The 27,362-nt window shown below is 40.6% G+C and overlaps 1 protein-coding gene and 2 non-coding genes across 3 annotated transcripts in view; 1 reads left to right on the forward strand and 2 right to left on the reverse strand.

Annotated features, from left to right (window-relative positions):
- Positions 1-3,861: 3,861 nt before the first annotated feature.
- Positions 3,862-27,362, reverse strand: part of LOC126379868 (semaphorin-5A-like) — a 39,640-nt gene continuing 16,139 nt past the window's right edge. Inside the window, exons 4-20 of the mRNA XM_050028839.1 lie at positions 24,910-25,117; positions 22,481-22,635; positions 21,654-21,813; positions 21,141-21,340; positions 18,741-18,902; positions 17,966-18,260; positions 17,477-17,672; positions 16,558-16,710; positions 15,328-15,531; positions 14,624-14,872; positions 14,092-14,168; positions 13,687-13,903; positions 12,816-12,974; positions 12,442-12,588; positions 11,622-11,744; positions 8,936-9,081; positions 3,862-8,217 (exon numbers count right to left, since the gene is read on the reverse strand). Of these exons, the coding sequence (XP_049884796.1) occupies positions 7,987-8,217; positions 8,936-9,081; positions 11,622-11,744; positions 12,442-12,588; positions 12,816-12,974; positions 13,687-13,903; positions 14,092-14,168; positions 14,624-14,872; positions 15,328-15,531; positions 16,558-16,710; positions 17,477-17,672; positions 17,966-18,260; positions 18,741-18,902; positions 21,141-21,340; positions 21,654-21,813; positions 22,481-22,635; positions 24,910-25,117 (3,082 nt within the window). The 3' untranslated portion in view covers positions 3,862-7,986. The remainder of the gene's footprint in view (positions 8,218-8,935; positions 9,082-11,621; positions 11,745-12,441; positions 12,589-12,815; positions 12,975-13,686; positions 13,904-14,091; positions 14,169-14,623; positions 14,873-15,327; positions 15,532-16,557; positions 16,711-17,476; positions 17,673-17,965; positions 18,261-18,740; positions 18,903-21,140; positions 21,341-21,653; positions 21,814-22,480; positions 22,636-24,909; positions 25,118-27,362) is intronic.
- Positions 10,410-10,499, reverse strand: LOC126380804 (U6atac minor spliceosomal RNA). Its single transcript, XR_007568541.1, has one exon. It is a non-coding gene; the product is annotated as a U6atac minor spliceosomal RNA (small nuclear RNA).
- Positions 10,610-10,710, forward strand: LOC126380805 (U6atac minor spliceosomal RNA). The gene has a single exon (XR_007568542.1). It is a non-coding gene; the product is annotated as a U6atac minor spliceosomal RNA (small nuclear RNA).

The raw sequence follows: 27,362 nt of genomic DNA on the forward strand, positions 1-27,362 counted from the left end.
TCGATTACGTCAGCCATAAGGGCTTATTACACCTACCTGTCCGACAGATGCGTTAAGGTCACGGTCACTACTTCCCTCCAAATCCCGTTGCCAATCAGATCGTGTAGTCTAATAGCAAATCGGCAGGTCGTAACCATGGTAACCACCCGTGACCTTGACGCGTCTAGCCTGTCGAACAGGTAGGTGTAATAAGCCCTTATATGGTGTCTTGTCGTTGTTGATACGGCTGGAAGGTTGTAATAGAGAACAAACCCTTTTAATATTCGTTTTTGATGGGATATGTGTTTAGCAATGTATGTTTACTATTATTGTAATATTTATTGCAGGTATTTTCATTTCTTACTTGTGGTCTTCGGACAATAAATGTTATAAACTAGCTACTTTCGGGTTTCATTTATAATTTAAAACATACGACAAGAAATATACACACTTACTTACATAACTTAACACGCCGGCAACCCTATAGGGTTATGTAGAGAAACAAGTCATGAAAATAAAAGCCCGCAGCGCTTATTAGAGATGTGCCAAATTGAGATATGACCGAATATTCGGTTTGACTATTACCGAACAGAATAATATGCCGAACTATTCGGTTTCACGATACGTTCAACTATTGGAGGAAATAACCAATTATATACAGGGTGTTAATGGCATCGTAACGAAAACTGAGATGATTCAGCTCATTATTCTGAGTTAATAAGAAGTTTGTGAGAAGTAGATAATCTTTGGAACTGTGGGCGCTGCTGTACTCATCATCATCACCAGCCCATTAACGTCCCCATTGCTGGGGCACGGGCCTTCCCTATGGATGGATAGGAAGATCGGGCCTTAGACCATCACGCGGGCCCAGTGCGTATTGATGGTTATTAACGACTGCTAATGCAGCCGGGACCAACGGCTTAACGTGCCTTCCGAAGCACGTAGGAGCTCGACGTGAAAACTTTTTTTGTGGTCATTTTTTTTCTTCTGTACTAAAGCTACGTTATTCCTGAGTGATAGAGACATTTCTTTTTATGTGAGTTATTGTAGTTTTGCCTCAGACGACATTAACTACTTGGTCGGATAAATTGAGACCGCTGGGAGCTCTCACTAGGTAAGATATATTATGCTACTACAGGTAATGTAATCTAGCCTACAAGATCCCCCTGCTGGGCAAAGGTTTCCTCTTTCCATTTTTCACGGTCCTAGCGTACTCCGGCAAGCACTGGTATTAGGTATGTAATCGAAATCCAAGCGGACGAAAATAAATTTTATATTTCATTGTTTAATATTTGTTTTGTGGTCAAAGGACTTTCGACCATCTGATACTTAAAAAATGCTTTGTTTTCCATTTCTTTGTAAAAGAGGTGACTTATACGGCATCCGACTTCCAAGAAATATTAATTAATTTATTAAGAAAATACCCGCCAACGTCAACAAACAAGGACAATGGAGCCTAAAATATTTATAGAAATTCATTGTTTGTTTCATGCGTGCGCCCTTTCACGTAGGTACCATTAGCAGACACTTCATACAAAACACCTCGTTTTACACAGACACTACACATTGACGTTTACGGGGCGAGCGTACGATACTCGCATATGTGTGTGTGACGTCTGACACCTATAGGATTGAAGTCTGAAGTAAAACCGAGGGGGAGTGAGGTAAACTAGCTCAGCCGCTGCGCCGCGGTATCACTTAACATATATTATATATAAATAGCATATATACGTCCCACTGCTGGGCACAGGCCTCCTCTCAATCAACCGGAGAGGGTATGGAGCATACTCCACCACGCTGCTCCACTGCGGGTGGTGGAGTTGTTTTTACGGCTAATAGCCGGGACCAACGGCTTAACGTGCCCTCCGACGCACGGAATCAACTTACTTTTTCGGTCAATCAGGTGATTCAAGCCTGTTTGGTAAGGACTTTTCCTTACCAAACAAAGGACAGTCTCACAAAGTGATTTCGACAATGTCCCCATCGGGAATCGAACCCGGACATCCAGATCGTGAGCCTAACGCTCTTACCACTAGACCACGGAGGCTGCGGTATCACTTAAAATACGGGAATTGGGTCGCATCATAATTTTTCCTGACTTTAAAACTTTATAGGATTTTTAGCGATCATAAAACCCCATCAAACTTTTCAAATTGCGTCTTTACGCCTTTGACGCGCTGAGTTGAAATATTCTTTAATGCTTTTTCTATATACCTACCTACATATGTATAAGTTTAAATGGCTAGTAAATGCTGCAAGTTAGAACTTCATATCAAAAGTCTAACAAAAAGCTTCGTGAGGTGTGGACACTTAATTCATCTTACAATAGATGTACCTCTGACTATCCCAATTGAGATAGACTCGTGAGTTTATGTAGTTGAAAGTGTACTGATTTTTTGTGGATAAGGTGATTTTAATTATGTATGTGAGTGATGCGGGATCTCGAATTTGCAATCTCGAGTCGGGATTGCATACCCTATCCGTAACCATACTTTGTTCTTATCTTTCTGACCAATGAGGAAATTCACTTACACACTCCGTCCTGACTCGACTAGTTAATGTGTGTGAGTTTTTGTTTTTTTAATTATTATAATTTTGTTTATTTGTAAATAATAATGTGATAAAGTCGTGGTAATGCTTTATGCTCCGTAGCTAAGGAACGCAATCTATCTCGTCAATTTTTTCGCTATCAATACCGAAGCATAATAATATGACGGAATTGGGCGAATCTCCCTGACTTATACTTCTTTGTTTTTCCAAATAAATCTTAACTACCTACCTATTTGGTTAGTAATTTTGAATTTAATTAATTTTGGAAAGTATTTTTTTTTTCTTTAACCTCACTATCACAAACAAGAAAATTTCATCGTTTTCAATGTAATTTCAAACTTTACATTTTGTTATGAACTAGACAAGATCCCGAAATCTTCGGGATCTCGCGGATTGATATTTCCAACGCCGCGGGATCTCGAATTTGCAATCTCGAGTCGGGATTGCATACCCTATCCGTAACCATACTTTGTTCTTATCTTTCTGACCAATGAGGAAATTCACTTACACACTCCGTCCTGACTCGACAACTGAGTTAAAAAGTGGAGAATTTCATCAAAGCTCAATAAAACGGGTCTTGTTTTACGTAATCTAATAGGGAAGCAATTTCAATTTGCCGGGCGGTACATACTGCAAGCTGCTGTTTTCCCTGACAGCTGAAAGTTAAATTACAAACTACAACAAACCATATTTACAACAGGCCTCCCCTCGATCAATCAGAAAAGCATACTCCACCACTCTTGCTCCGGTGCGAGTTGGCGGAGGTGTTTTAGGACTGACCATGGTCAATGGCTTAACGCGCCTTCCGAAGCCCGTAAACATCTTACTTTTCCAGACAATCAAAAAGCAAAGGACATAGTGATTTCGACAAGTCTCCATCAGGAATCAAACCCGTACCTCCAGATCGTGAACCCATCGGTCTAACCACTAGACCTCGGAACCTGTTAAATATCTTTGGTAACTACCGACTTTCTGTAAAGCAATTTTTATAAAACTACAGGTTATTTTTGTGTTGCGTGCAATAAAGTTTATTTTTACCGTGTTACACGGGTTAGTAAGGTGTATTTCTAGTTCAGTGTTAAACTCATCTTAAAACGCAATTTACTCAACTGAGAAATGTTTACATAATTTATGACTGATTATTTATTATGGAATAATATTAGTTCAATTACAAGATGGCGGGTGATCGACTGAATAGCAACGAGATTTTGCCACACGCCACACATTATTCGAGAGTTATTCGTATGGAAAGAGTTAGAAACTCGTAATAAAAGTCAACAAAATATTGTAACGAAATAAACAATTGGTGATAAAGAATAAAACATAATATCATAGATTCGACAGTCTTTATTGTTATTTTAAGTAGCTAACTTAACAAACATTTACAATAATAACTATATAATAACATTTGTATAGTAATAAAATTATTTAGGAATGAAAAATAATGGAATCGGTTTAGAAATAATATTCATAACGATTTAGATAATCTCTAAAAAAGGCTGGAATCGGTGAGTTATCGGGAAAGCCTCTAAAACAATAATTATAATTAAGTCTAATATTTGAATATCGAATGCATAATAATATAATGCCAGCAATCGCGTTCAGTAAGATACTTATAATTTTAGTGTTTGAAAATATCAGTAAAAATTACGGCGTCTATGTGACTAATGAAACACATAATACCGGGTTCTTACCGCGTTAAAATTGGGGATATGAGGGATGTGTTTTAATTATGATAATAACCGCGTAAACCTCAAACAGTCTGTGACTTTAGACTACAATATAATATGATTTTTTATTATAATGAAAATCAATCTGCAGTGAAACGGTATAACGAAGGAAGCTCCAAGACAAGTTCTTTACCCATGGGTGGGATCATCATCAATTTAAGAGCCACGCTCTTGTCGGTGCAGCATTTTCCATGCTACTTTTTAGGGAAAAATAGGGCATGAGTGGGATAGATTGATAATATTTTAATCTGCCTGGTTAAATAGGCCACATCGAAGCAATTCCTTTAAAATAGCAACATTGCAATTTGACATTTGCGCGTATAAAAGTATGTGCGCTCTGCAAACAAATGCCAAATAGAAATATTGCGTTTTTAGATTAATTGCTTCGATGTGGTCTTTTTAACCCCCCTGTCGGTAGGTAGTATTTCAATGTGGGTTGAACAGAGCGGCAAATGTAAGTTTGCCGCTCCGTTTAACCCACCTTGAAATACTTTGATCACAATAATTATGCAGATAAGCGTTCTGTTCGCGAGATGTGACACGTTCAAACCTGCCTGTCATGTAAAGCAAAGCACCCACGTTTGAATATTGGTTATAAATTACTAGTAGTCTATAAGTATTAACAGCGTTCAGTATTCGCCGTTTACTACTGGCACACCCCAGACACTTCATACAAACAACCTATTTTTACACAGACACCACACATTGACGTTATCATACACGCGCATCTGTGTGTGTGGCGTCTGACACAATACGATTGAACGCTAAACTATGTCCGAGGGGGTGAGGTAAACCTAGCTCAGACTTTGGTGGGCAGCGGAGTATTGTCATTCTATACGTAGTATTATTCCTTATTCTATGGTAAACAGATTAGTCACAGATAGATGATAATAAAATCTAATTTATAATGAGTTAGATGTCTACATAATGCTATACACAACATATGTATGCCCGGCTAATATTTATTTTTCATCTTACTGAACGGGAATGTGTAGCGATTTCGTACTAAGTGCTTGTTCAACTTGCGGGCGCGGCCTCGAAATATAACATGTATTCGTGATAAGTGTTTCTAAGAACACTTATGACATTATGTCATAAGCAATAAGGGCGCCTATTGTAGTCTTTTCATTTCTCATTTTAGTATTTCTGTATTTCCCGTGTGTGCAATAAAGTATTATGAGGATTAAAACAATCGACGATCGAGAAAATGTAGGTCCCCTGCCCTTGCGCTTCGCTTTGCTCGTCTTGGCGGAGGCGCTTCTCATGCCCCTAGTTTTGGTTTGTTAAAAGTATTAAATTTCGTGACCGTGGCCGCGGGTTAATTTGGACAAGCACGTATTTAACGTAGCATGCTATAATGCCATAACCCTCGAGTCTATCGTACTAAGCTGCACATAATGCGAAAGAGATATCTCTCGTCTCTTTCGCACTAGACGATACTACTACTGCTGCTATCTCTGTCATGCTATCGTTATAATGCATGCAACGTTAAATAGGGTATAAGCGTAGCACATAATGCTAATCATGTCGAGTATAAAGACTTTGACATTACTAGCTCTACAGTTATTAATCAGGACTGTGAATATACAGCATGGGGCATATATGAACAGAATGTTCATGTTGAAATCCTTTAATAGATCAGAGCCTAATGACGCCGCATTACATTCTACAAATAGCAGCCTATTCAATAGCAAATGTATCTAATAGTTTACATAATAAAGAATACCAATCAGAATCTGCATTGATTCATTTACCTACTGATTAAATAAAAAAGATTGATGGTGTAATCATAATGAAAAGTCCTCTCAACTTGTTGTCAAGTACACATGTTCAAACTCTCAAATCGTACAATAAATAATCTTTACAATATCAGTAACAACCACAAACTTTCATCCATTTAGTCAATTATTCGGATTAAAATACAAAGTACAAAATATTCGACACCCACACATTACACGTATAACAAGTATTGACTCAACGTGAGCCACTAGATGCGTCGAAATATATTCAACTATACAAAAATATACTCTGATGATTAATTTTGTATAATAATTAAATAGGTATACAGATTTATTGTCGCGTTAACTTACTGAAGGCACCGCACTTTGTACTGCTTATAAAGTATGTTTCATAACATCAAAACTATCACTTACAATAACGCTGTAGTAATTAAATATTTACATTTATATTTTTTCTTACTTATTTACATGGCACGTGATTGGCTTTGTCATATACTGGACTCCTTCCATTTGAATTAAAATACTTAATAAAACATATACAAATATAATGTTAAAATAATTTCTATGAGGACGAATATAAAAAAAAATAGATTATGTATACATTTTAGTGATCATGGCACTGGAATTGTTACTCGTTAAAATATTACGAGTTAATGCACTTAACATAAAGAGCCCATATAAGTCCCACTGCTGGGCACAGGCTTCCCTTCAATCAACCGGAGGGGGTATGGAGCATACTCCACCACGCTGCTCCAGTGCGGGTTGGCGGAGGTGTTTTTGCTAGCATTTGCGAAATAATAAAATCTATAATATAAAATCTAAGTAAGTACTCTCGTTTTATAGTTCATCACTTTACTCACAGTCAACTAATAACAAAGTTCCATCTCACTTTTTCGTTGAGTTAATTACACGATATACTCAAAGATTTTTTCACTAACATAATCACACATTTTATAATTATCTATTAATTCCAGTAACAAATAACACAAAATACTTTTACACTTCTGCAACGATTTAAATATATAATTGCTCTAAGACTGCACTTATTTTAAAATATAACTTTTCACATTGTTTAAAGTTTAAAAATACTATTTCCTAAAGGCGTCTTGTCTGTAACAAATGCTTATTGTATAAGAATATTGATTTCAGTTACAAAATTACTATTGGCAATATCAATAGTTGTTAAGTCTCTCATTGTTTTGTTGTGGATACAAATTATTACGTTTTTATCCCGCCCAATACGGCGTATGTTAGACTTGGCACCTTTCTCGCAGGATTTACTTCCTTAACAGGTCACACACTTTCTTCATTACACGTAATAGACGCGAGCGTTCGCGACTCGCAGTTTTCACTGGGCCTTATTATCAATTCTGTGAGATTTTGAAACTATTTAGTACACCTGACAAGAATCACAGCAATCTCAAGGCACATTTATCACTTTTGTACTATATATCAATGTTCTGCAGGTTCCTAATCCAGATTGGAAACTTCCATTTGAAGATCATTTTGTTTTGTCTACAAAAAATATATTGAAAGATTTGCAAGATAGATTATCCATGTTGCGAACGTTGCGTCGCTAAGGTCCTTAGTCGTTGATACATGAGCCATGTCAGAGGTTTGTGATGGCGTAACTCTGCAGTTGATGTAGTCGGTGACTTTACAAGAGTGAGAAATGTTTTGTCTTTCTCACCGTTATTTGCCTTAATTATACTATTCAAATAACTTAGAACACGTTCAGCTGCTTGTCTTCCCGGGCATGTCGTAAAAACCGACAGAGGGATTGTGTCCTCTAACATGATGGACTAATGTTATGGGCGATAGGCTGATCTCCAATCACTATAAGGTTTATCATATCCAGCTTACGACATCGTATCAACACTGGATGCCTGGAGAGATTGTCTTTGATTACTTGTGGCTGTACCCACCCCATTAGGGATTACGGGCGTGAGTTTATGTATGTATGTATACTATTCACCCTCTTTGCATTGCTAATAAAACTTGTCTTCTTCGATATCGAGGTTGTTCTTGTTATTCGGTTGATTGGAGTGCCGTTTGAGGGTGCCCATGGAGTCGTACTCGTTGGCTATGGCTTTAGGGTAGAGCTTGGGTGTTGTGGCTGTGTTGTGGTTGTTCACGTTTAGGTTGTTGCTCTTAGACAGGATTATACCGCTGCTGCCGCCGATGCCAGTGAACGACGGTTGGCGTTTCGCTTTGCGCGGCTGCGGAGGAACAACAGTTGGTTACTATAATTTTCTTTTTTACTCTGTATTAAACTTTATTTATACATTTATATGTAGGAAAGTGAGTAAAAAGTTAGAGACAACAAAATGGAAGGATAATGAATGGGGATCTGATTGTTTATGGTATGAATGGAAGAAAGTTTTAAAAAATATAAGGTGGTTCTCTATGAATAGGTAACCGTGTATAGCCTGGCCCGCAGATGACCCAAAGTCACCCAGATGACACATAGCCCAAACAATACTATTTGACTGGGTCAAAGATAAATTATAAAATGCTAACCTAGAAATAGAAGCCAGTCTAAGATGATCAAAAATCAATCTCATTTTAGTTTCCGACTTATTTGTCGAATTTTATTTACGAATTAAGTAACAATGAATACGACGTTAGACCGCTTTTATTCATGACGTCACAGGACAGTACTTCCATACAAACTCCAAAGAAAATTTTCGTTTTCGACTAGGTTGTCAAGTAGCCTATTGCTAAACTGAAGTGGCAAGGGGCGGGGCATATCGTTCGCAGAACGGACAGCCGATAGGGTTATCACAACGTAGCCCGCTGACCTTCTGAAGGTTGCGGGTAAACGCTGGTTGCGTGCAGTAGAGGATCGGTCATTGAGGCGAGCCCGTAGGCCTACGTCCAGCAATGGACGATTTCCGTCTGATGGTGATGATGATATAGCGTGCCATATGAACGTACCACTTCCTTGAGCGGCACGGTGACGTAGCTGTTCTGCTTGGCGGTGATGTAGTGCGGACTGGAGGGCACGCGAGTCTTGCGCCGCCAGGGCAGCCACGACCCTCGCCGCTGGCAGTAGATGACCCCCGCTAGGCATACCAGGCAACCTGAAAATATTATTTATTTAAATTGAACATTCTACCAGGCAGCAGAGGAAGGGGGGCAGGTGAGGGTATACCAGGGCTTAGAGCAAGAGGACGACCAAAAACAAGATGGGCGGATGTGGACAAAAGGACTTTTACATGTGCAATGTCTCCGAGAGCGACACGTCTGATAGAGCGAAGTGGAAGAGAAGTACGAAGAAGGCAGACCTCGCCATCAGTTGGGAATAATAAATGCCAAGAAGAGAGAGAGAGAGAAATTTAAAATGAGCATTATTCAACAGTTTCCTATTTATAATCAAAGGTCGCCAAACTGCTGAACAGTTTGTTGGCAACCTATTTCTGACTTAGCTCTACCTTATCTCGTTACGTAGAACGTATGTTTGACATTATTTATCCATATACAGAGTGTTAGTGACACCGTAACGAATACTAAGTGGGATGATTCAGACCATGATACTGAGTTGATACCAAGTGGAATTTCCTATCGGAAATGAAATTTTAGTGTTTGTTAAAATTATTTTCAGTTCCAAAAGTTTTGCTACGACAAATTCCACTTGATATAAACTCAGAATCATGGTTTGAACCATCCTCACTAACACCTTGTATAAACTCACGCCCTTAATACGTAATGTACTAAGCAGAGCCCCGAGTAATCAGAAGACATCCTGCAACCAATTTTTCGTAAAAATTTCTAAGATTCCTATCCGCCTTTTTTGACGTGACTTATTCGAAGGTTGCCTCAGGTGGCATTTACTACTTCGCCGGGCAAACGAAGAGCGCTGAAGGCTCTAGCCCGGATTTCCCGTTTTTCGCTGAGCATAACAGTATTTTATAATAAAAAAGGGTTATTTATATCTTCGGATTGAATTAATGTAGAAGCTTGATTTTTGTACGTCTTCAAGACACCGCAGACATTAGTATCACATATTAATTTCAACTTGATACCTCCACGCGTTTCTGAGATAAAGATCTTGACAGACAGACGGACGGACAAGAAAGTGACCCTCTATAGGGGTTTTTCCTGTTAAAGTTCGGAACCCCAAAAATGTGGTAAAGCGTGCCTTCACCAATAATAAAACATTAAAACTGTACGTAAATCTTTTACTAAAAGTACAAAATTTCCTTGCAAAGTAAATTAAAAAACATTGGACGTGGGTAATATATTTGATGACGTCATCTGGGCTAACCTTGAAATGCTAGCTGTCAGTTTTGAGCATACCTGGTTTTCTTATACCATGGTATTAACTACTTGGGCGGACAAATGAAGAGCGCTGAAGGCTCTTACCCGGATTTCCTGTTTATCGCTGAGCATAACAGTATTTTATAATAATAAAAAAATGTGGTAAAGCGTGCCTTCACCGTTTTGATGTGTTCCATCCTTGTCAAGGGGAGTGCTAACCTTCTCTCCTTTCAATAGACACACGCAAGGTATACGTGTACTTTCTTATATACCGATTAAACAAAAAACTTCAATACCGTGTTGTAGGAAATTGATTTATAATTCTAATAATACTACCTGTATACCTTGCGTGTGTCTATTGAAAGGAGAGAAGGTTAGCACTCCCCTTGACAAGGATGGAACACATCAAAACGGTGAAGGCACGCTTTAAAGACGTTATGCAATAAATATATTGATAAATATAGTAATTCAACACAAATGTTTCATGGGGATAATGTAAAACAAATTGTTATAATAAAAAACTATGTTTAAATGACAAGTTCTGTGAAATAACGCCATCTATGCAAACGATTGAGTAACATAAACTTTTGCAAAGATTACCAAAAGCAGATTTCTCAAAAAGCGGCTACTCAAAAAAAATACACGTCGAAATACCACGTTTGTGTTGTATACTGTCAAGAGCTTCACAGCACGAGATATTGATGTATAAATTATAATAATCCTTCTAAACCTACCACTTACAGAAAAAAAATGCAATCGCTGTAACCCACAAACATAGACTTAAATTCTAGTAAGTTTTTGGTATTTGACTTGATAGACAATCAATAAATACAATTTGGTTCTAAACTAGTTCTAAAAAACACATTTATAGGTGTACCGGTTCAGGAGATATGATATTTTTTTCAAATTTCTCAAAAGCATATAAGGCTCTGGTGAACATTTTACATTTTGTGCATTACAGCAGGATTACTTTTTACCGTCAATATGCGTATTTAACGAAGAGCCGTGGTAGCCCAGTTGATAGAACGCTTGCATTAACTTTGAAGTCGCAGGTTCGAATCCAGCACAGATTGAATGATTGTCGAATTTGTTTTCGAATTCATCTTTGGATCATAAGTTACTATCTCGTGCTCAGCGGTGAAGGAAAACATCGTGAGGAAACCCACATTCCCGAGAAATGCGTTTTCGGAGGTATGTGACCTAACCTGTATTGGGCTGGTTTTCCTTTCGCGGATTGGAAGGTCAGACAGGCAGTCGCTTCTGTAAAAACCGGACCTGCTTAATGTTCAGGTTAGGTTAGCGGACCCTGTGAGAAACGGGATAGTGCTGGGGAGATGATGATGTGTATTTAGCGATTACTTACCCATAACGAAGGCAGCTACGACGCAGCCGACGATGCCTCCGACGCTGAGTGACTCTCTGCCGTCCACAGTGACGAACGACGCCATCTCTACGTTAGCACTGTACGCGGGCATTGCGTACAACTCTGTTACAAACATAAACATTATGTGTGAGTACGGGTATTGTTGTTGTTGACAGCCTCCGTGGTCTAGTGGTTAGAGCGTTAGGCTCACGATCTGGAGGTCCGGGTTCGATTCCCGATGGGGACATTGTCGAAATCACTTTGTGAGACTGTCCTTTGTTTGGTAAGGACTTTTCAGGCTTGAATCACCTGATTGTCCGAAAAAGTAAGATGATTCCGTGCTTCGGAGGGCACGTTAAGCCGTTGGTCCCGGCTATTAGCCGTAAAAACACCTCCACCAACCCGCAATGGAGCAGCGTGGTGGAGTATGCTCCATACCCCCTCCGGTTGATTGAGGGGAGGCGTGTGCCCAGCAGTGGGACGTATATTGGCAGTCTATGTTATGTTATGTACGGGTATTGTTATTAAAATTTAACTTATACTCCATTTAACGTACAGAGGCCGTACAGTCATGAGCAATATTATGTACTCACTTTAGAACCCTGTCGCATTTATTATTTGACATTTAATGAGACTTACGGTTTAATTTGTCAAAAAAGTTAATGTGACATGGTTTCAAAGTGTATACATTTGTTACGAATTGTGCAACTCGACTTGGATTAACCTCAGCTCCAGGTGTCTGGCCTCTTGTCATTCCATATGTTATCAAATCGCATTAAACAAATTCACGAGTGTTGATAATAGAGTCCAATAATTATACCATTGTCAACATCAGCATCGCTAGCAGTCCTCGCGACCTGTATCTGCGCGCCGGCGCACGCGTCGCTCGCACAGCTGCGTCGGCGCAACCGCTCCCCATTGTCGCACGTCGTCCACGAGCCCCACGCTTCCCACCCGGATTCACTCTCTATTAACATAAATGGTATGATTAACTGAATACTGAAAGTAATATTTCTTCTTTTTCTAAACCTATTATCCTCTGTTGGAATGTCAGGTGTACTGTTGGTGCACTCTTCTCGATTTAACTGATTTCAAAATGACAAAGTTCGAATTTGGTGGTTTAGAACCTGAGCCAAAATTTGAACTCGGGACATTACAAAAGTGATAAATAAAACTCAATATAGCAGAACAAACCTGCGCAAGAGTTGACGCAAGCGCGTCGCTCGAGAGCGGCACCGGCGTCTGCGCACCCCTCCGGCGAGAGGCACATTCGGGTCCGGGTTCGATGCCCCGTCGCGCCCGTGTCGCACCCGCCTGAACAGTCGCTCCATTCGCTCCAACACGACCATTGACCTAGAGAAAAGATTTTATAGGTATCATCTTCTTCTATCGTGTGTGTTAAGAGGTGGATTACCAACCTCAGCAACCCTGGTGTCAGGGTAGGTATACAATAATTTTATCGTTGTTTTCTCTAAATGATTAGTTAAGAGATTATAAGACGAAACTAATTATTTAAACGTAACTGAGATAAAATATGGTATTAATTCACACACTTGTACATCTGGAAATTAAATTAAGTCTATACAGTACCCTTACGAGTTGCGTCGAAGTAAAACGCACGTCGATGTCTTTGCTCTTCTTGACATGTACTTAGTAAAGAATCAAAGAGGAATATTGACCTTTGTAACACAATGAACCATTATGAGCGATGGGCTGATCACCTGTCTTGAAATCAAAGGTGGCTGGAATTTGTGATCTGGTTTCTTGGGGCTCTGCCTATCTTATTATGGACTCAAACTCTACAAACTGTACTTATGTTACTGAATAAAGATATTTTTAAATTTCAATTTGAACTCAAAAATGTAACTTTAAATATATCTTTTGTCTAATGTCATATGCGCCTAAAAACTACAGCAGATTCTCACAACCTGTACAGTGTATAGCCGCAGAAAAGTAGGTGCAAGAAAATACCTCGGTACAGGGCCGTAGGTGTTCTTAAAACAGACGGAGAGGGTCTGACTGTGTATGTTGAGTATTGAGTATTGTTGAGTGTTGAGTAACTTACCGGAACAAGAGTGCGTGTTACAAGCGCGCAGCATCTCCCGCGAGCCCTGGCACGGGGGCTTGCGGCAACGGCGCACGCGCGCCTGCTGGCCCCCGCCGCAGGGGGCCGAGCAGTCGGCCCACGCTCCCCACGCCTCCCAGCCCCCCTCTTCCGGGGGCGAGCTGCTACAAGACCCCCGGGCCGTGCAGTACCGCTCCTCTTCGCGGGCTATTGTTAGCTAACAAGTAACAAAGAAGTTAGCGTTGTTGATCGATATACCACTGTCGATTGTCATGACGATAGTTGGTGATGATCATAACATAAAGTATCACCGTGTGAGAGCCCTCGGCGCTTCCCATTTGTCCGGGCTATAACTCACATCACATTTTGGTAATAGGGAATCATTTTAACTTAATAAATGCTTACTTTGATTTGCTCCGGTGAAGGCGCTTTGCACAAAAACTTGAACCGCTTCTCCGTGTAACTATCGTCTGAAGAATTACCTGTTATAAATAAAAATACACATTATTGTATGCACTTACAAACTAAACTTAAAATATAAAAACAAATTATTAATTTATCTTAAGTGCAGTTTTCACTAACACAGTTGGCTCGGCCATTATAGACGGCGATACGGTTCGCCGCCCATCACGTTGGTCTAACAGAGACTAGGTGAGGTGACTTAATTCATCTTGCGAATAATGTAAGTCTAAGTGACATAAAACGTTTTCTATTTACTTATTTATGAATTTTAATAAAGAAAAATGTAATAATTGCGACATTTTGTCACGTTTTTCTATGATTTTACAGTGTGATTTTTCATACAAATTCTATGGTAATTTCGTGTTTTGATGTTTAGTAAAAAGTAACTAATTTGACTAGTTCGAAACAAGCCTATTGGGATCCGTGAGCTTATGTTGTGTTATATTTTTTTGGACTAGCGTAACGCTTCACTTACTTGGGATCTGCACCCAGGGCGTCCAAGCAGTGGCCTTGCGGACCTCGCAGGCTCGTAGATCGCACACCTGTCGGTCGACCTTGTTTCCATCACAATCGGCGCCACCATGCTTCGGCGCAGGGTCGGTGCAGGTGCGGCGTCGCTCGCGCCAGCCCGCCGCCGGCCCGCAGGCTGTGCCCCCGGTACTGGTGCAAGGAGACCAGGAACTCCAAGGTGACCAGCCACCGTCTACGGGAGCTAATTCGGGGTCTGGAATAAAGGGATTGTTGAATTGAATAGAATAAAATGTCTATTAGAGGAAACTTGTATTGGGGTGGTTTTCCATTCGCGGGTTGGAAAGTCAGACAGACAGTCGCTTCTGTAAAAAACCGGACCTGTCTAATCTTCAGGTTAGGTAAGCGGACCCTGTGAAAAACGGGATAATGCTAGGGAGATAATGATTCGTCCGATCATCCTCTCCCCCTTGTAGCACAATATGGACGATATCCTTGAATACATTGAGATACCACACGTGGGAGAGCGCTCGACTTTTATCAATAGACCTGGGGTCCTTTAAGTCACGGGTGACTAGGCATCTTCTGGGTAAGCTCGCTTCACCGTCGACCCCTTCTTTACCTCGTGGAAGAATGGGATCAAGAGCAAACCCATATTAATAAAAAAAAATAGTCATCGTATCCATGTACGTCGCAACACTCGTAACTGACCTGGACAAGGCGGCAGGTTACTGCAGTACAACTCCTGTAGGTCCAGCCCGACGCACACTCGACCTCCGAAGCGCGGCTCGGGTGCCGTGCAGGTGCGCCGCTTGGACTTGATCGCGATGCCGCACGTGGCCGAGCACTCCGACCACCCCGACCACGCTGACCACCCGCCGTGGACCGTGCAGTTCGTCACCGATATGCTCGGACCTAAGGAAAAGAAACGGCACAATGGTGCTAATTCCTGTTAACACCATCTAATTTTATTGTCATTTTCTTATCCGTCGAAAAGGAAAGGGACGGGTACAAGCATAAAATTTATGAAATACACGTCAATTTTAAGCACAAATCTAAAACAACCCTATAGTAAAATTTCATTGGCTAATAACCCGACAGAATTAAGTTGACAGCACGCGTCAAACGGTTTGCATACCAGCGGGATACCTTTTTGATTCGCCCGGGTTATTCCTTCATTTACTCATTCTTCCTAAAATTAAGAGCTGTCAAACATCTGTCCTGCTGTCTTTCCTTTTCGGCGGATAAAAAAATTACAGGTATAACTTAAAGTAAAATTAGGATGTGTCTGCGGGAATCGGGACCAATAACAGGATATTTATATTTGACTGGGTCAAAGATAAATTAAAAAATGCTCATCTAGAAATAGAAGCCAGTCCAACATGTTCAAAAATAAATATAATTTTATGTTACGACTTATTTTTAAATTTTATTTATAAATTAAGTAACAATGAGTACGACGTTTGACCGCTTTTATTGATGACGTCACAGAACAGTATTTAAACAGCCTGCCAATCGACCCAGTGGCATTGGGTTCACGATCTGGAGATTGTCCAAATCTCTGTCCTTTGTTTGGTAAGAACATATCGCTTTCGTTAACAACATCTCAGTCACTTACACCATTTTTTACACCACATCTTAAACTTCCGTACTAAAACGGGGCTCAGTCCATTTCAGTCTTTACTTTTATACACGGCTCTCTGTGACTATTGTTGACTATGGTGACTACTGTTGACTGTGGTGACTATTGTTGACTATGGTGACTACTGTTGACTATAGTGACTATTGTTGACTATGGTGACTACTGTTGATTATGGTGACTATTGTTGACTACTGTTGACTATGGTGACTATGGTGACTATGGTGACTATGGTGACTATTGTTGACTACTGTTGACTATGGTGACTATTTTTGAATACATGGTGGCTGTTGTTGACTCACCCTCGCAGCTGTCCCCGCCGTGTCTCGGCCGCGGGTTGTCGCAGCGCCGCGTCCGGCACTGGCACATGTCCGGCCGCTCACCGTACGCGGAGTGCGCCGTGCCGTCCTGCATGCACGGCTCCCACTCCGACCACGACGACCAGCCCCCGTCCACTGTGGAATAACTTATTATGTAGCTATCTCCTTTTTTCGTGTGGGTTGTGAAGCTCTTGGCGGTGAGGGTGTACCGCCAAATGATGTTTTCGGGGTACCGAACCGAGCATAGCACCTCGTTAGCCACAAGTTGGTAGTGTGACTAGGGAATAAGAATCGACGATCCAACGGTACTGTGCAAACTTCTTTAACTTAATAAAGGAATATTATTTTTGGCATTTTAGGCATTGCAAACTTAAAAACTTACTAACATTTGCTCATCATCATCAGCCCATTAACGTCCCCACTGCTGGGGCACGGGCCTTCCCTATGGATGGATACGGAGATCGGGCCTTAAACCATCACGCGGGCCCAGTGCGGATTGATGGTTATTAACGACTGTTAATGCAGCCGGGACCAACGGCTTAACGTACCTTCCGAAGCACGGAGGAGCTCGAGATGAAACTTATTAATTTGTGGTCACCCATCCTATGAACGGCCTTTGCGAAAGTTGCTTAACTTCAACAATCGCAGACCGAGCGCGTTTACCGCTGCGCCACCGAGCTCCTCATTTGCTCATAAATGTCAAATTGCCTTTTTAACCCTTCAGTAGCGCACGCAAACCTACCGATGGTAAGGCATCCTGGCTATGCAAACGTATCGTGCGCGTCACCTCACGAGCAGTGCGTTGTGCGCATCGGCATATGTAGTGCGAGTGCGGTAGCACGAGCAGCGACCGTTTCGCTACCGTTGTATAGCGACGTTTAGTTGTTGTGACATAACTTACCACGTGCGTTATTTGAAGGGCAAGCTATAGTGGCCGCTGGTAAGGCATCCTGGCTGTGTAAACACGCGTCACGCGCGTCATCCCACGCGCAGTGTGGATCGCGCGCGTCGACGCACGCGATGCGAGTGCGGTAGCGCGCGCAACGCTCCCCGCTGACACGGACCACGCCGGTATCGCTACCGATGTACAGCGACATCTAGTGGCAATAACACGAATTGGCTTTAGTTAGAAATAGATGGAAAATGCTACAATGACAAAACAAGTTCAGACAAACTGTCATTGAGATCCGTTTCTTTACTAGTAAAAAATATATTTAAATATTAGTAGTAATGCTATTCAAAATCATCGGTATTTTAGGGTAAGGTATAAGATGTCGTAAAGTAAAAGATTTGTTTTAAAAAACAACGAACCTTTTTCACTTTTCGATGATGATTACTTTTTTTTACTAACGCGCGTAACGCGTCTAAACGCGAAATGAAAACTACTCACAGTATCCTTAACAAACTGCATATTGAGGACATCAAACCCTCCACTCTCATCTTTGAGCTTCATCACTTCAACAAGGCAAGCTCCATCCAAGCGAGGTAACACAGCCAATTTCAGAATGTCATTATCTTGAGTGGCGACGTAAGCGACCAACTGCCTCCCAGATTTGGTAGGGGTAACATCCACGGTGACATGTGTGAAGCGTTGTAAGGTCGCTTTGTATACTGGTTCGCCGGATATCGGCTGCACGGCTTCGTACATTAGGTGGTAGCGGTGGTATTCTATTTGTTGATGGGGCCTGGAGAATAAAACAGTAAAGTATTACCAAAGAATAAGCAGTAACACTACGTAAGAACGGCAACTCCGCAGCACTAGGTTAACTTCACCCCCCCCCGGTTTTACTTTAGTCTTCAATCGTATGGCACCAGACGTCACGCACACAGATACGCGTTTAAGATAACGTCCACGTTAGTGTTTGTGTAAAACGAGGTGTTTTGTCGTCGAAGAGTCCGGGTGTGCTATTACTGGTTTAACTTATGTTTACTGGTTGGGACCTTCTGCAACGTCCATAAGTTTACCTGGACCTTATAAGTAACAAGTGACCCCTGTGTGGTGCTAATCGAACGACATTTACCGGTGGTAGGCTACAGCCGTGGCTGGTTAGGACTCTCCAGAAAAAGCCTTGTGCCGACGGAAAATTCCACTTGATATTAACTCAGAATCATCCCCTTCAGTATTCGATACGGTGTTACTAAGACCATGTATGTATGCGTGTTACCTAGCGTCAGGGTGACATCGGAAGTGGTCACGCGCGTGGTTGGAGGGCGACCGGGGCTCCCAGGTGGACTTGCTGTTTTCCTGAGTCTTGTACGGGCCTTCGAACGCCGCGTGCACATCGGAAATGTTGTATATGCATACCGCACTGCCTGATATGCTGTTCCTGTGAGAGATTTTCATAGTGTGTGAATTAATCTAGGTAAGTTCCGACCAACAACATACAGACAGTAGTTTATTAGACAGTTGATCTAAAATAAATACATAACATAACATAAACTGCCTATATACGTCCCACTGCTGGGCACAGGCCTCCCCTCAATCAACCGGAGGGGGTATGGAGCATACTCCACCACGCTGCTCCACTGCGGGTTGGTGGAGGTGTTTTTACGGCTAATAGCCGGGACCAACGGCTTAACGTGCCTTCCGAAGCACGGAATCATCTTACTTTTTCGGACAATCAGGTGATTCAAGCCTGAAAAGTCCTTACCAAACAAAGGACAGTCTCACAAAGTGATTTTGACAATGTCCCCATCGGGAATCGAACCTGGACCTCCAGATCTTGAGCCTAACGCTCTAACCACTAGACCACGGAGACTGTTCTAAAATAAATACACTCTATAAAAGGGGAACAACCTGTACGTCAACAACATTTAAACAATATAAACATATTTGTGGATGGTTATAGGGGTAGGGGACAACCCAAGAAAGTGTAGATGGATTGTGTAAAAGAGGTTATGTGTGTGAAAGGTGTGAGTACCGAGATGGCGACTGACAGAAATGAGTTGAAGAGGAATACATATTGTGCCGCCCCACCTAGAGTGGGATAAGGGCAAGAGGATGATGATGTACTTTATCAAAAAAGTTTTGAGGAACATAAGAAGATAAATGAATTTTATTTTGTGTTGTTTTTAGATGTTGTATTTTCTACCCATTATCTTTTTCAATTGTATTAACTGTTCTATTTTACCAACCGTCCATTGTAGATGTGTATTAATGATAACACGCTACTGGTAGCGATAAAAATAGCCGATAAAATAAATAATTGCAATAAACATGCGCCACCAAAGGGTCTGGTTTTATCGTTTATTTCTATAAAATTGTGTCGATGTAACTAAATCAGGTTATGTGAACGGACTTTGATAAATAATTGCAGTGTGCAAACGTTTTAATGTGCACAGTGTAAATACAAATTGGCACATACAAATACTTGTAATGATTGCTCCATTTGAGTATCTACATAGTTATTATTAGATAGTATTTGTCGATAAAAGTTATTGATTAGATAACGGCCTCTGTGGTCCAGTGGTTGAGCGTTGGGCTCACGATCCGGAGGCCCCGGGTTCGAATCCCGATGGGGACATATCACAAAAACCACTTTATGATCCCTAGTTTGGTTAGGACATTACGGGCTGATCATCTGATTGTCCGAAAGTAAGATGATCCGTGCTTCGGAAGGCAAGTTAAGCCGTTGGTCCCGGTTACTATTTACTGATGTAAGTGAGTAATCGTTACGTGAGCCATGTCAGGGGCCTTTGGCCGGTCAGTCATAACCCCGAGGATGGTATTCCACCTCACAACCCACACGTTAAGAAGATTGATTTGATGATTAACAAGTCCCATGATACTCGAATAAGCGTTCTTAGAAATGTTTATAATTAATTACTCGTACATCTTGACGTCAAGATGGCGGGACCGCAGTTTAACGTGTACAAATCTTTTGAATAAGAAAGGTACTGACTTTTTAATTTACGTAGTAAATAGTACTGGATGAGTACTATGTCTAATCATGCAATTTCAACATTAAGCACTTGGTTCCGCCATTTTGACGTCAATTATTTTCGTAGTAATTTATAATTATAATAAGCCACTTGACAATCTACTCAAATAAGATAGTTTTACGAACCCACAAATCGTAATTTTCTTTGGAGTTTTTATGGAAACGCTGCCCTGTGACCTCATCAATAAACATCGATCATCATTGTTACTTAATTCATAAATAAAATTCGAAAAATAAAATGAGATTGATTTTTGATCATCTTACTACTGGCTGACTAGCTTCTATTTCTAGATTCATCAGCATCAATTTAAGAGCCACGCTCTTGTCGGTACAGCATTTTCCATGCTACTTTTTTAGGGAAAAATAGGGCAATGGTTTCCCTCTTGCCTTCCGCCCTTTTCTAGCCCCGCCCCTTTCTATTTCTAGATTAGCATTGTCTAGTTTATTTTTGATCCAGTCAAATACCCAATTAGTAGTTTGCCATAGGTTATATATCTTTTGTAGTAAATTATCTTATCTTAATAGGTTGCCATTAGCCTAATTCCCCGTCCCCTGATCCCCGGGCACAGGGCACCTTCAGCCGAGCCTGCATTTGTCTTTTTAATGAGACTATAGGCCTCTTACCCGGGTGTAGTGAAGACAGCGACAATGATCTTCTCCTGAGGCAGATACTCTACGCTCTGCACGTCGTCATAGTAGAAGGGCACGTCCCCAGGCACGGGGCACTTCAGCCGAGCCTTCAGGAAGGTGCTCCAGTTGTCCTTCATCATTAAATGGCCGCCAGAGTCGTTCTTGCATACGCGGGCTATGCGTGAGTAGATTGTCTGTGAACGATGGACATATTAGGCATCAAACATGATGTGGAATGCGGATGAGGCGTATGATTTGGGGAAAATATTACCATTTCATTCGCCAGGGGGTAAATGTACTCTCCAACTGATGAATTATCTATTCTTGGCGATGGAATGATAACCTGTACACCTTTACAGTGGTCCATCATAAATATTAGAAGTGCTCCTGTATTCATATTGACACTCGCATCTTGTGATTAAGGGCGTGACTTGTATTTATGAAAGTATGAAAGCAGCCATTAGATGTTACGAATAATATCTCAAAGAAGACCTAACACATGCTTACCTTTCCACAGTTCAAGAACTCGACAGCGACCTCTCGGAAGACGAAGTAGACGAAGGTGTCGTCTTCGAAGCTGCCGACAAACTGCGGCTCATTCAGCCAGTTGAGGTCGTACTGATTGGTGCGCAGCGTGATGGCGTCTTGCATTGTTGCGCCGCGACTCCTGCACATTTAACATTATTACGGCCGTGGTCCAGTAGTTGCGCTCACGATCAAGAGGTCCCAGCTTCGAATCCCGATGGGAACATATCACAAAAATCACTCACTCTGTGAGCCCTGGTTTGGTTAGGACATTGCAGGCTGATCACCGACTATCCGAGAGTAAGATGATCCGTTTTCGGAAGGCGCCGTGCCGGTTACGGCTTATATACGTACTCGTTACATGAGTCATGTCAGGGGTCTTTGGCGGCTCAATAGTAACCCTGACACCAGGGTTGATGAGGTTAGTACTCGACCTCACAACCCACACGATAGAAGAAGAAGAAGTACCCACAAGATGCAGACGGCGTTCGAGTTTCCGAACCTCGATTCCCGCTACGGTGAGTCTCTTCACGGCGTGTGTCATGACCTCACATTTCTCCACCATGCGTTATATTTTTTTCAAATTAACAAAACAAACATCGACTTTTTCTGTTCTGTAATTGTGATTACAATGCTACATCAAACTTTTTTTTTACATTATAGCTTGATCTGTTTTTAGCATTCGTTGCGTCTCTACTGCGCAAATGACCCTTTCACGGTATTCAGTGAACTGTGACCAGAAAATGTTGATGAGGTTGATAATCCACGTCACAACCCACACGATAGTAGTAGTAGTGTGCATATGTCACCTGCATATGGCGGTGTCGGAGCCAGAAAAGTCGGTGGGCGTCCCGGCGTAGTACTCGCCGCTGCCGGCCAGCAGCGCCGTCACATTGGAGTGCGGCGAGTACGGACAGTTCGCCACTCCCGTCACCCACTGTGACACCGTGCTGATTGACTCGATCTGATGAAGAATAATTATCACGAGTTAAGTCTCAATCAAAATACATAATACCGGGTTCTCACCGTGTTAATCAGGGATATGAGTCACATCCTAATTTTACTTTAAGTTATACCTGTCATGTTCTTATCCGCCGAAAAGGAAAGGGACGGATGATTGACAGCTCTTAATTTTAGGAAGAATGAGTAAATGAATGAATAACCCGGGCGAATCAAAAAGGTATCAAAAATTCACACTAGATCTATGATGGATCTGGAGAATGGATCTACTGAGATTGAAGGATCTCGCTGGTATGCAAACCGTTTGACGTGTGCTGTCAACTTAATCTGTCGGGTTATGGGTCAATGTAAAAATTTTTAGGCAGTTGTTTTAGATTTGTGCTTAAAATTGACGTGTGTTCCATAAAGTTTATGCTTGTCGATTACCCGTCCCTTTCCTTTTCGGCGGATAAGAAAATGACAGATATAACTTAAAATAAAATTAGATGGTATTTACAGGAATTAGCACCAATAACCGCGTAAACCTCAAACAATGTATAAACCATGGTATAAGAATAGGTATGCTCAATCCTATGACAAGCCGCCATTGCTAGCCCTTTGATGACGTAAGTGTTACCGCCAAGGACGTACATTTTATTATTGAAATTTCAGTGAATTACTGACTAATGTATTTAATTACTATTACTTGTCACATACATAAAAGTCATCAACACTGTAAGTAAATCTTTTACTAAAAGTTCAAAATTTCCTTGCAAAGTAAATATAAAAACATTGGTCGTGTGTAATTTATTTTTTACGAAATGGCAACGCAGGGTGGAGTGACTTCACCTGGGCTAACCTTGAAATGTTACCATATTCTAGAACATTGATGAATAAATACAGGCAGGAATCTTTGCTTTAATCTTTTACCTATTATTTCTTTTCATTATCGATGTATAAACGATATAAGCATTGTAATCTTTTTCTTATCGTGTGGGTAGTAAGGTCGATTATCAAACCATTGTAATAGTTGTTAAGTATTTAGCAATTTCTTTTAAGCAACAAAAGGTGCATACTCATTTAGTTATAAGAGCGCCCGCCAACAAAGTGGTATAAGTTTGGCGAAATTATTTTTTTAAGAAAAATTGTACCTTTTTTGGAATAAATAAATAAAAAAAAAATTACATTTAAACATTGAACATTAAATAACATGCATCTGGCAGGTCAACAAGTTCACAGCCTATAATCATGCTTTGAAACATAAATCATTAAACTGTATAGATTAAAACGTTGTAGTTTATCGACTTGACAGACGATACGAAAGCAGGCATTGTATTGTGGAAAGCAAGGTCTGTAAAAGCACCGTAAACTTTTATCGCCAAGCATTATTCCTTCGTTTTATCGCCTCGGCTCTGCCTTGCCAGTTCCTTCCTTGAAAGGCCGTTTATAATATGCCAATCGCTAGAACTAGGGCATGGCATTGTTATAAAGTACATGACTGTTATCGCGAGTAGAACAAACTTAATTAAAATGGTTACTCTGCGGGAAATGCGATTTGTAAAGCAAGTGTCTACGTGTTCGTTTCATGATTAGGCCGCATGTTTTAATATTTGAGGCATTTGTAGTTTGTGTACGTACTAGGAACAAGTTCAAAATCTTACTATTGGAAATGGCATTTTCTTTACGTTGTTAGATTCGCTCTTTGAACAGCTTTATTTAAAAAACCTTTTCTTTTTAGTTGATATGTTTGAAAGAAAATGATGTTAGTTAAAACCCGTTTTCCGTAGTCAAAAAATAAGTTATTTTTATTTCAAAGTGTTTCAGTATGCTCGATACCCCTTCCAGTTGACTACGGGGAGACCTGTGCCCAGCAGTGGGACGAATATAGGCTGTTTATGTTTTTCCTATTCCATTATTTAGGTTTCAACGGGACTCAGTTCTACAGGATACAATTACTAGTAACTAATATTAAACAGAACGATGGTTATCTTTATTGAAATATAATCACTAAACAGGTTAAAAAGGCCACATCACAGCAAATCATCTAAAAAACAATATTTTTGCTTTTTTTAGATGAATTGCTGCGATGTGGCTTTTATTACCCCCCTTATTAGTGATTATATTTCAATAAAGATAACATTTTACAATGTCTTCAACGCGCGGTAAGAATTAAACCTGTCAAAGTAACTCAGCTAGTGTTGTGACGTTCATTATTCATTGGCATAGCGTTAGTGATGTATTAGTTGAAATTAGGTCGACTATTTTCTAACATATAAAAGTAATAACATATGACACCGACCTCTCGCCAACTACAGACAGGGCTGAAGGCGTTGGTCCCGCACGCGAACAGCTTGTGTCCGTAGGAGAGGAGCACCTTGACGTAGTTGTGGCAGTCTTCCTCCGTCTGGCCTTTGTCCTGGCACAGTTGAGCCTTCTCCGCTGGCGCTGCCCACTCCGCGCGCTCCAGTTGACGCAGCCCGCGGAGGGACAACCGATATAGGGCGTCCCTGGAAAAGAAAAATACTCACATAAAAATAATAAAAACACAACATATCGCTGAGCTGACGTCCCTTTTTAGAAATAAGGTTTAATTTATTATTATTTATGTATTTATTAAATCTTAATACTAAATCAATTATTATGTTCATTCCTACTGTGTACCTATGTCTACTTATATCTAATATAAATGATTTCTATTTTATTCTATACATTCAACGCAACACAAAGCGGCTTCTAAGCAATATTGAAAACTTGTTTCTACTCTCATCATCCATACAATGTAATTATTAGAAGCATTGGAAACCCATTTATAATAGAAGGTTACCCACAATTATGAGTGTTGAGTGATGTGGTAAATAAAGGGTAAATACTCGACATTGACAATGGGTTAACTCATTCTATCGATAGTATCGAAACTATCATCAATTCATCATACAAACACATCTGCCTAAAAATATATTTTTACTTTTGCACTATTCGCAGTCAGCATTTTAGGGTAAGTAAACAATTATTATTGAACAAAAAATAAAACATTGATTATAACAATATGATAACAGCCTCCGTGGTCTAGTGGTTAGAACGTTAGGCTCACGATCTGGATGTCCGGGTTCGATTCCCGGTGGGGACATTGTCGAAATCACTTTGTGAGACTGTCCTTTGTTTGGTAAGGAGTTTTCAGGCTTGAATCACCTGATTGTCCGAAAAAGTAAGATGATTCCGTGCTTCGGAGGGCACGTTAAGCCGTTGGTCCCGGCTATTAGCCGTAAAACCACTTCCACCAATCCGCATTGGAGCAGCGTGGTGGAGTATGCTCCATACCCCCTCCGGTTGATTGAGGGGAGGCCTGTGCCTGTGTGACGTATATAGGCTGTTTAAGTTATGTATGGTAACAATATCAAGAGTTTTGGAATCAATAGTGTATTTTGTCGTTAACAATTTTTTTTCTCTAACCCTGTACAAAATTTAAGACAACAGGCCTGAGGGTGCCCATCTGAGCGCGAACCTCGACCCAGGACGGTTCTTTTTAGTACAGTCCCCAAGCGGGTAGTTGGATACAACTGGATACAATCATTTTACAAGTACAAACATCGATAATGTAAGACCATCTCTATAGTATAGCATATTCATTCGCAGTAAAGCACATTATGCAGATCACTTAGCATACAGACGTTCGGTTCAGTGATATTCACAGAAGCATAACAGTATCAAGTGACTTTTATTTATGTTAGACCTTGATTACAGGTACAATCATACATACATTATGTACATTATTATGCTGTGGCCCTACAATGTATAAACTAGAGCCAGAGTCGAACAAAACCCGCCGTAGTTTCATCCGACACTGGATTCACTTGAATATTCATCAAGTAACTGAACTTGATTCTGATACAGGAGTAGGTCTTGATTTACACTTCGCAACAAAAAAAATCGAAACACGTTGCCATCAGTAAAATATTAAAAAATAGCTCTTTAAAAAATAAAATTACATTTACAGTGAGAATGGCCCCAATTCCTGCAGACACCTCCTAACTTAAGGAAAGGGACGGATGATTGATTGATAGCTCTTAATTTTAGGAAGGATAAGTAAATGAATGAATAACCCGGGCGAATCAAAAAGGTATCTCGCTGGTATGCAAACCGTTTGAGGTGTGCGGTCAACATAATTCTGGCGGGTTATTAGCCAAAATAAGATTTTTAGACGGTTGTTTTAGATTTGTGCTTAAAATTGACGTGTGTTCCATAAGTTTTATGCTTGTCGATTACCCGTCCATTTCCTTTTCGGAGGATAAGAAAATGACAGATATAACTTAAAATTAAATTAGATGGTGTTTACAGGAATTAGCACCATTATGGTTTTTATCAAATATAATTAATCTCGCGTTTTGTTGCACCAAAAATTCAGAAATGTTTAGATTTTTTCGATGAGAAGTAGGTACTTATATCTTAGTGTGTTTGTTATTAGTATGTGACAATATATCAGGTTATTGATCATACTAAGTTTGTCCTACCATAGTGACCTACAATCTTTGATCTTTTTCCTTTCTCTATCTCTCCTAAAACTTCCATTCTTGAGTACCTTCAAATACAGATCAAGGTCATAACGAAGCCAAGAAATAAGCTCTTTTCAAAGACGATTTATATTTTATTCCATACTTCCCCGTAACAACCAAACTTACCGTGTGGATTGTGAGGTGAAATACCAACCTCATCAACCCTGTCAAGGTTATTACTGAGCCGCCAAAGGCCCTGAAA

The sequence above is a fragment of the Pectinophora gossypiella genome, chromosome Z (genome assembly GCF_024362695.1).
Source record: "Pectinophora gossypiella chromosome Z, ilPecGoss1.1, whole genome shotgun sequence".
Lineage (NCBI taxonomy): Eukaryota > Metazoa > Arthropoda > Insecta > Lepidoptera > Gelechiidae > Pectinophora > Pectinophora gossypiella.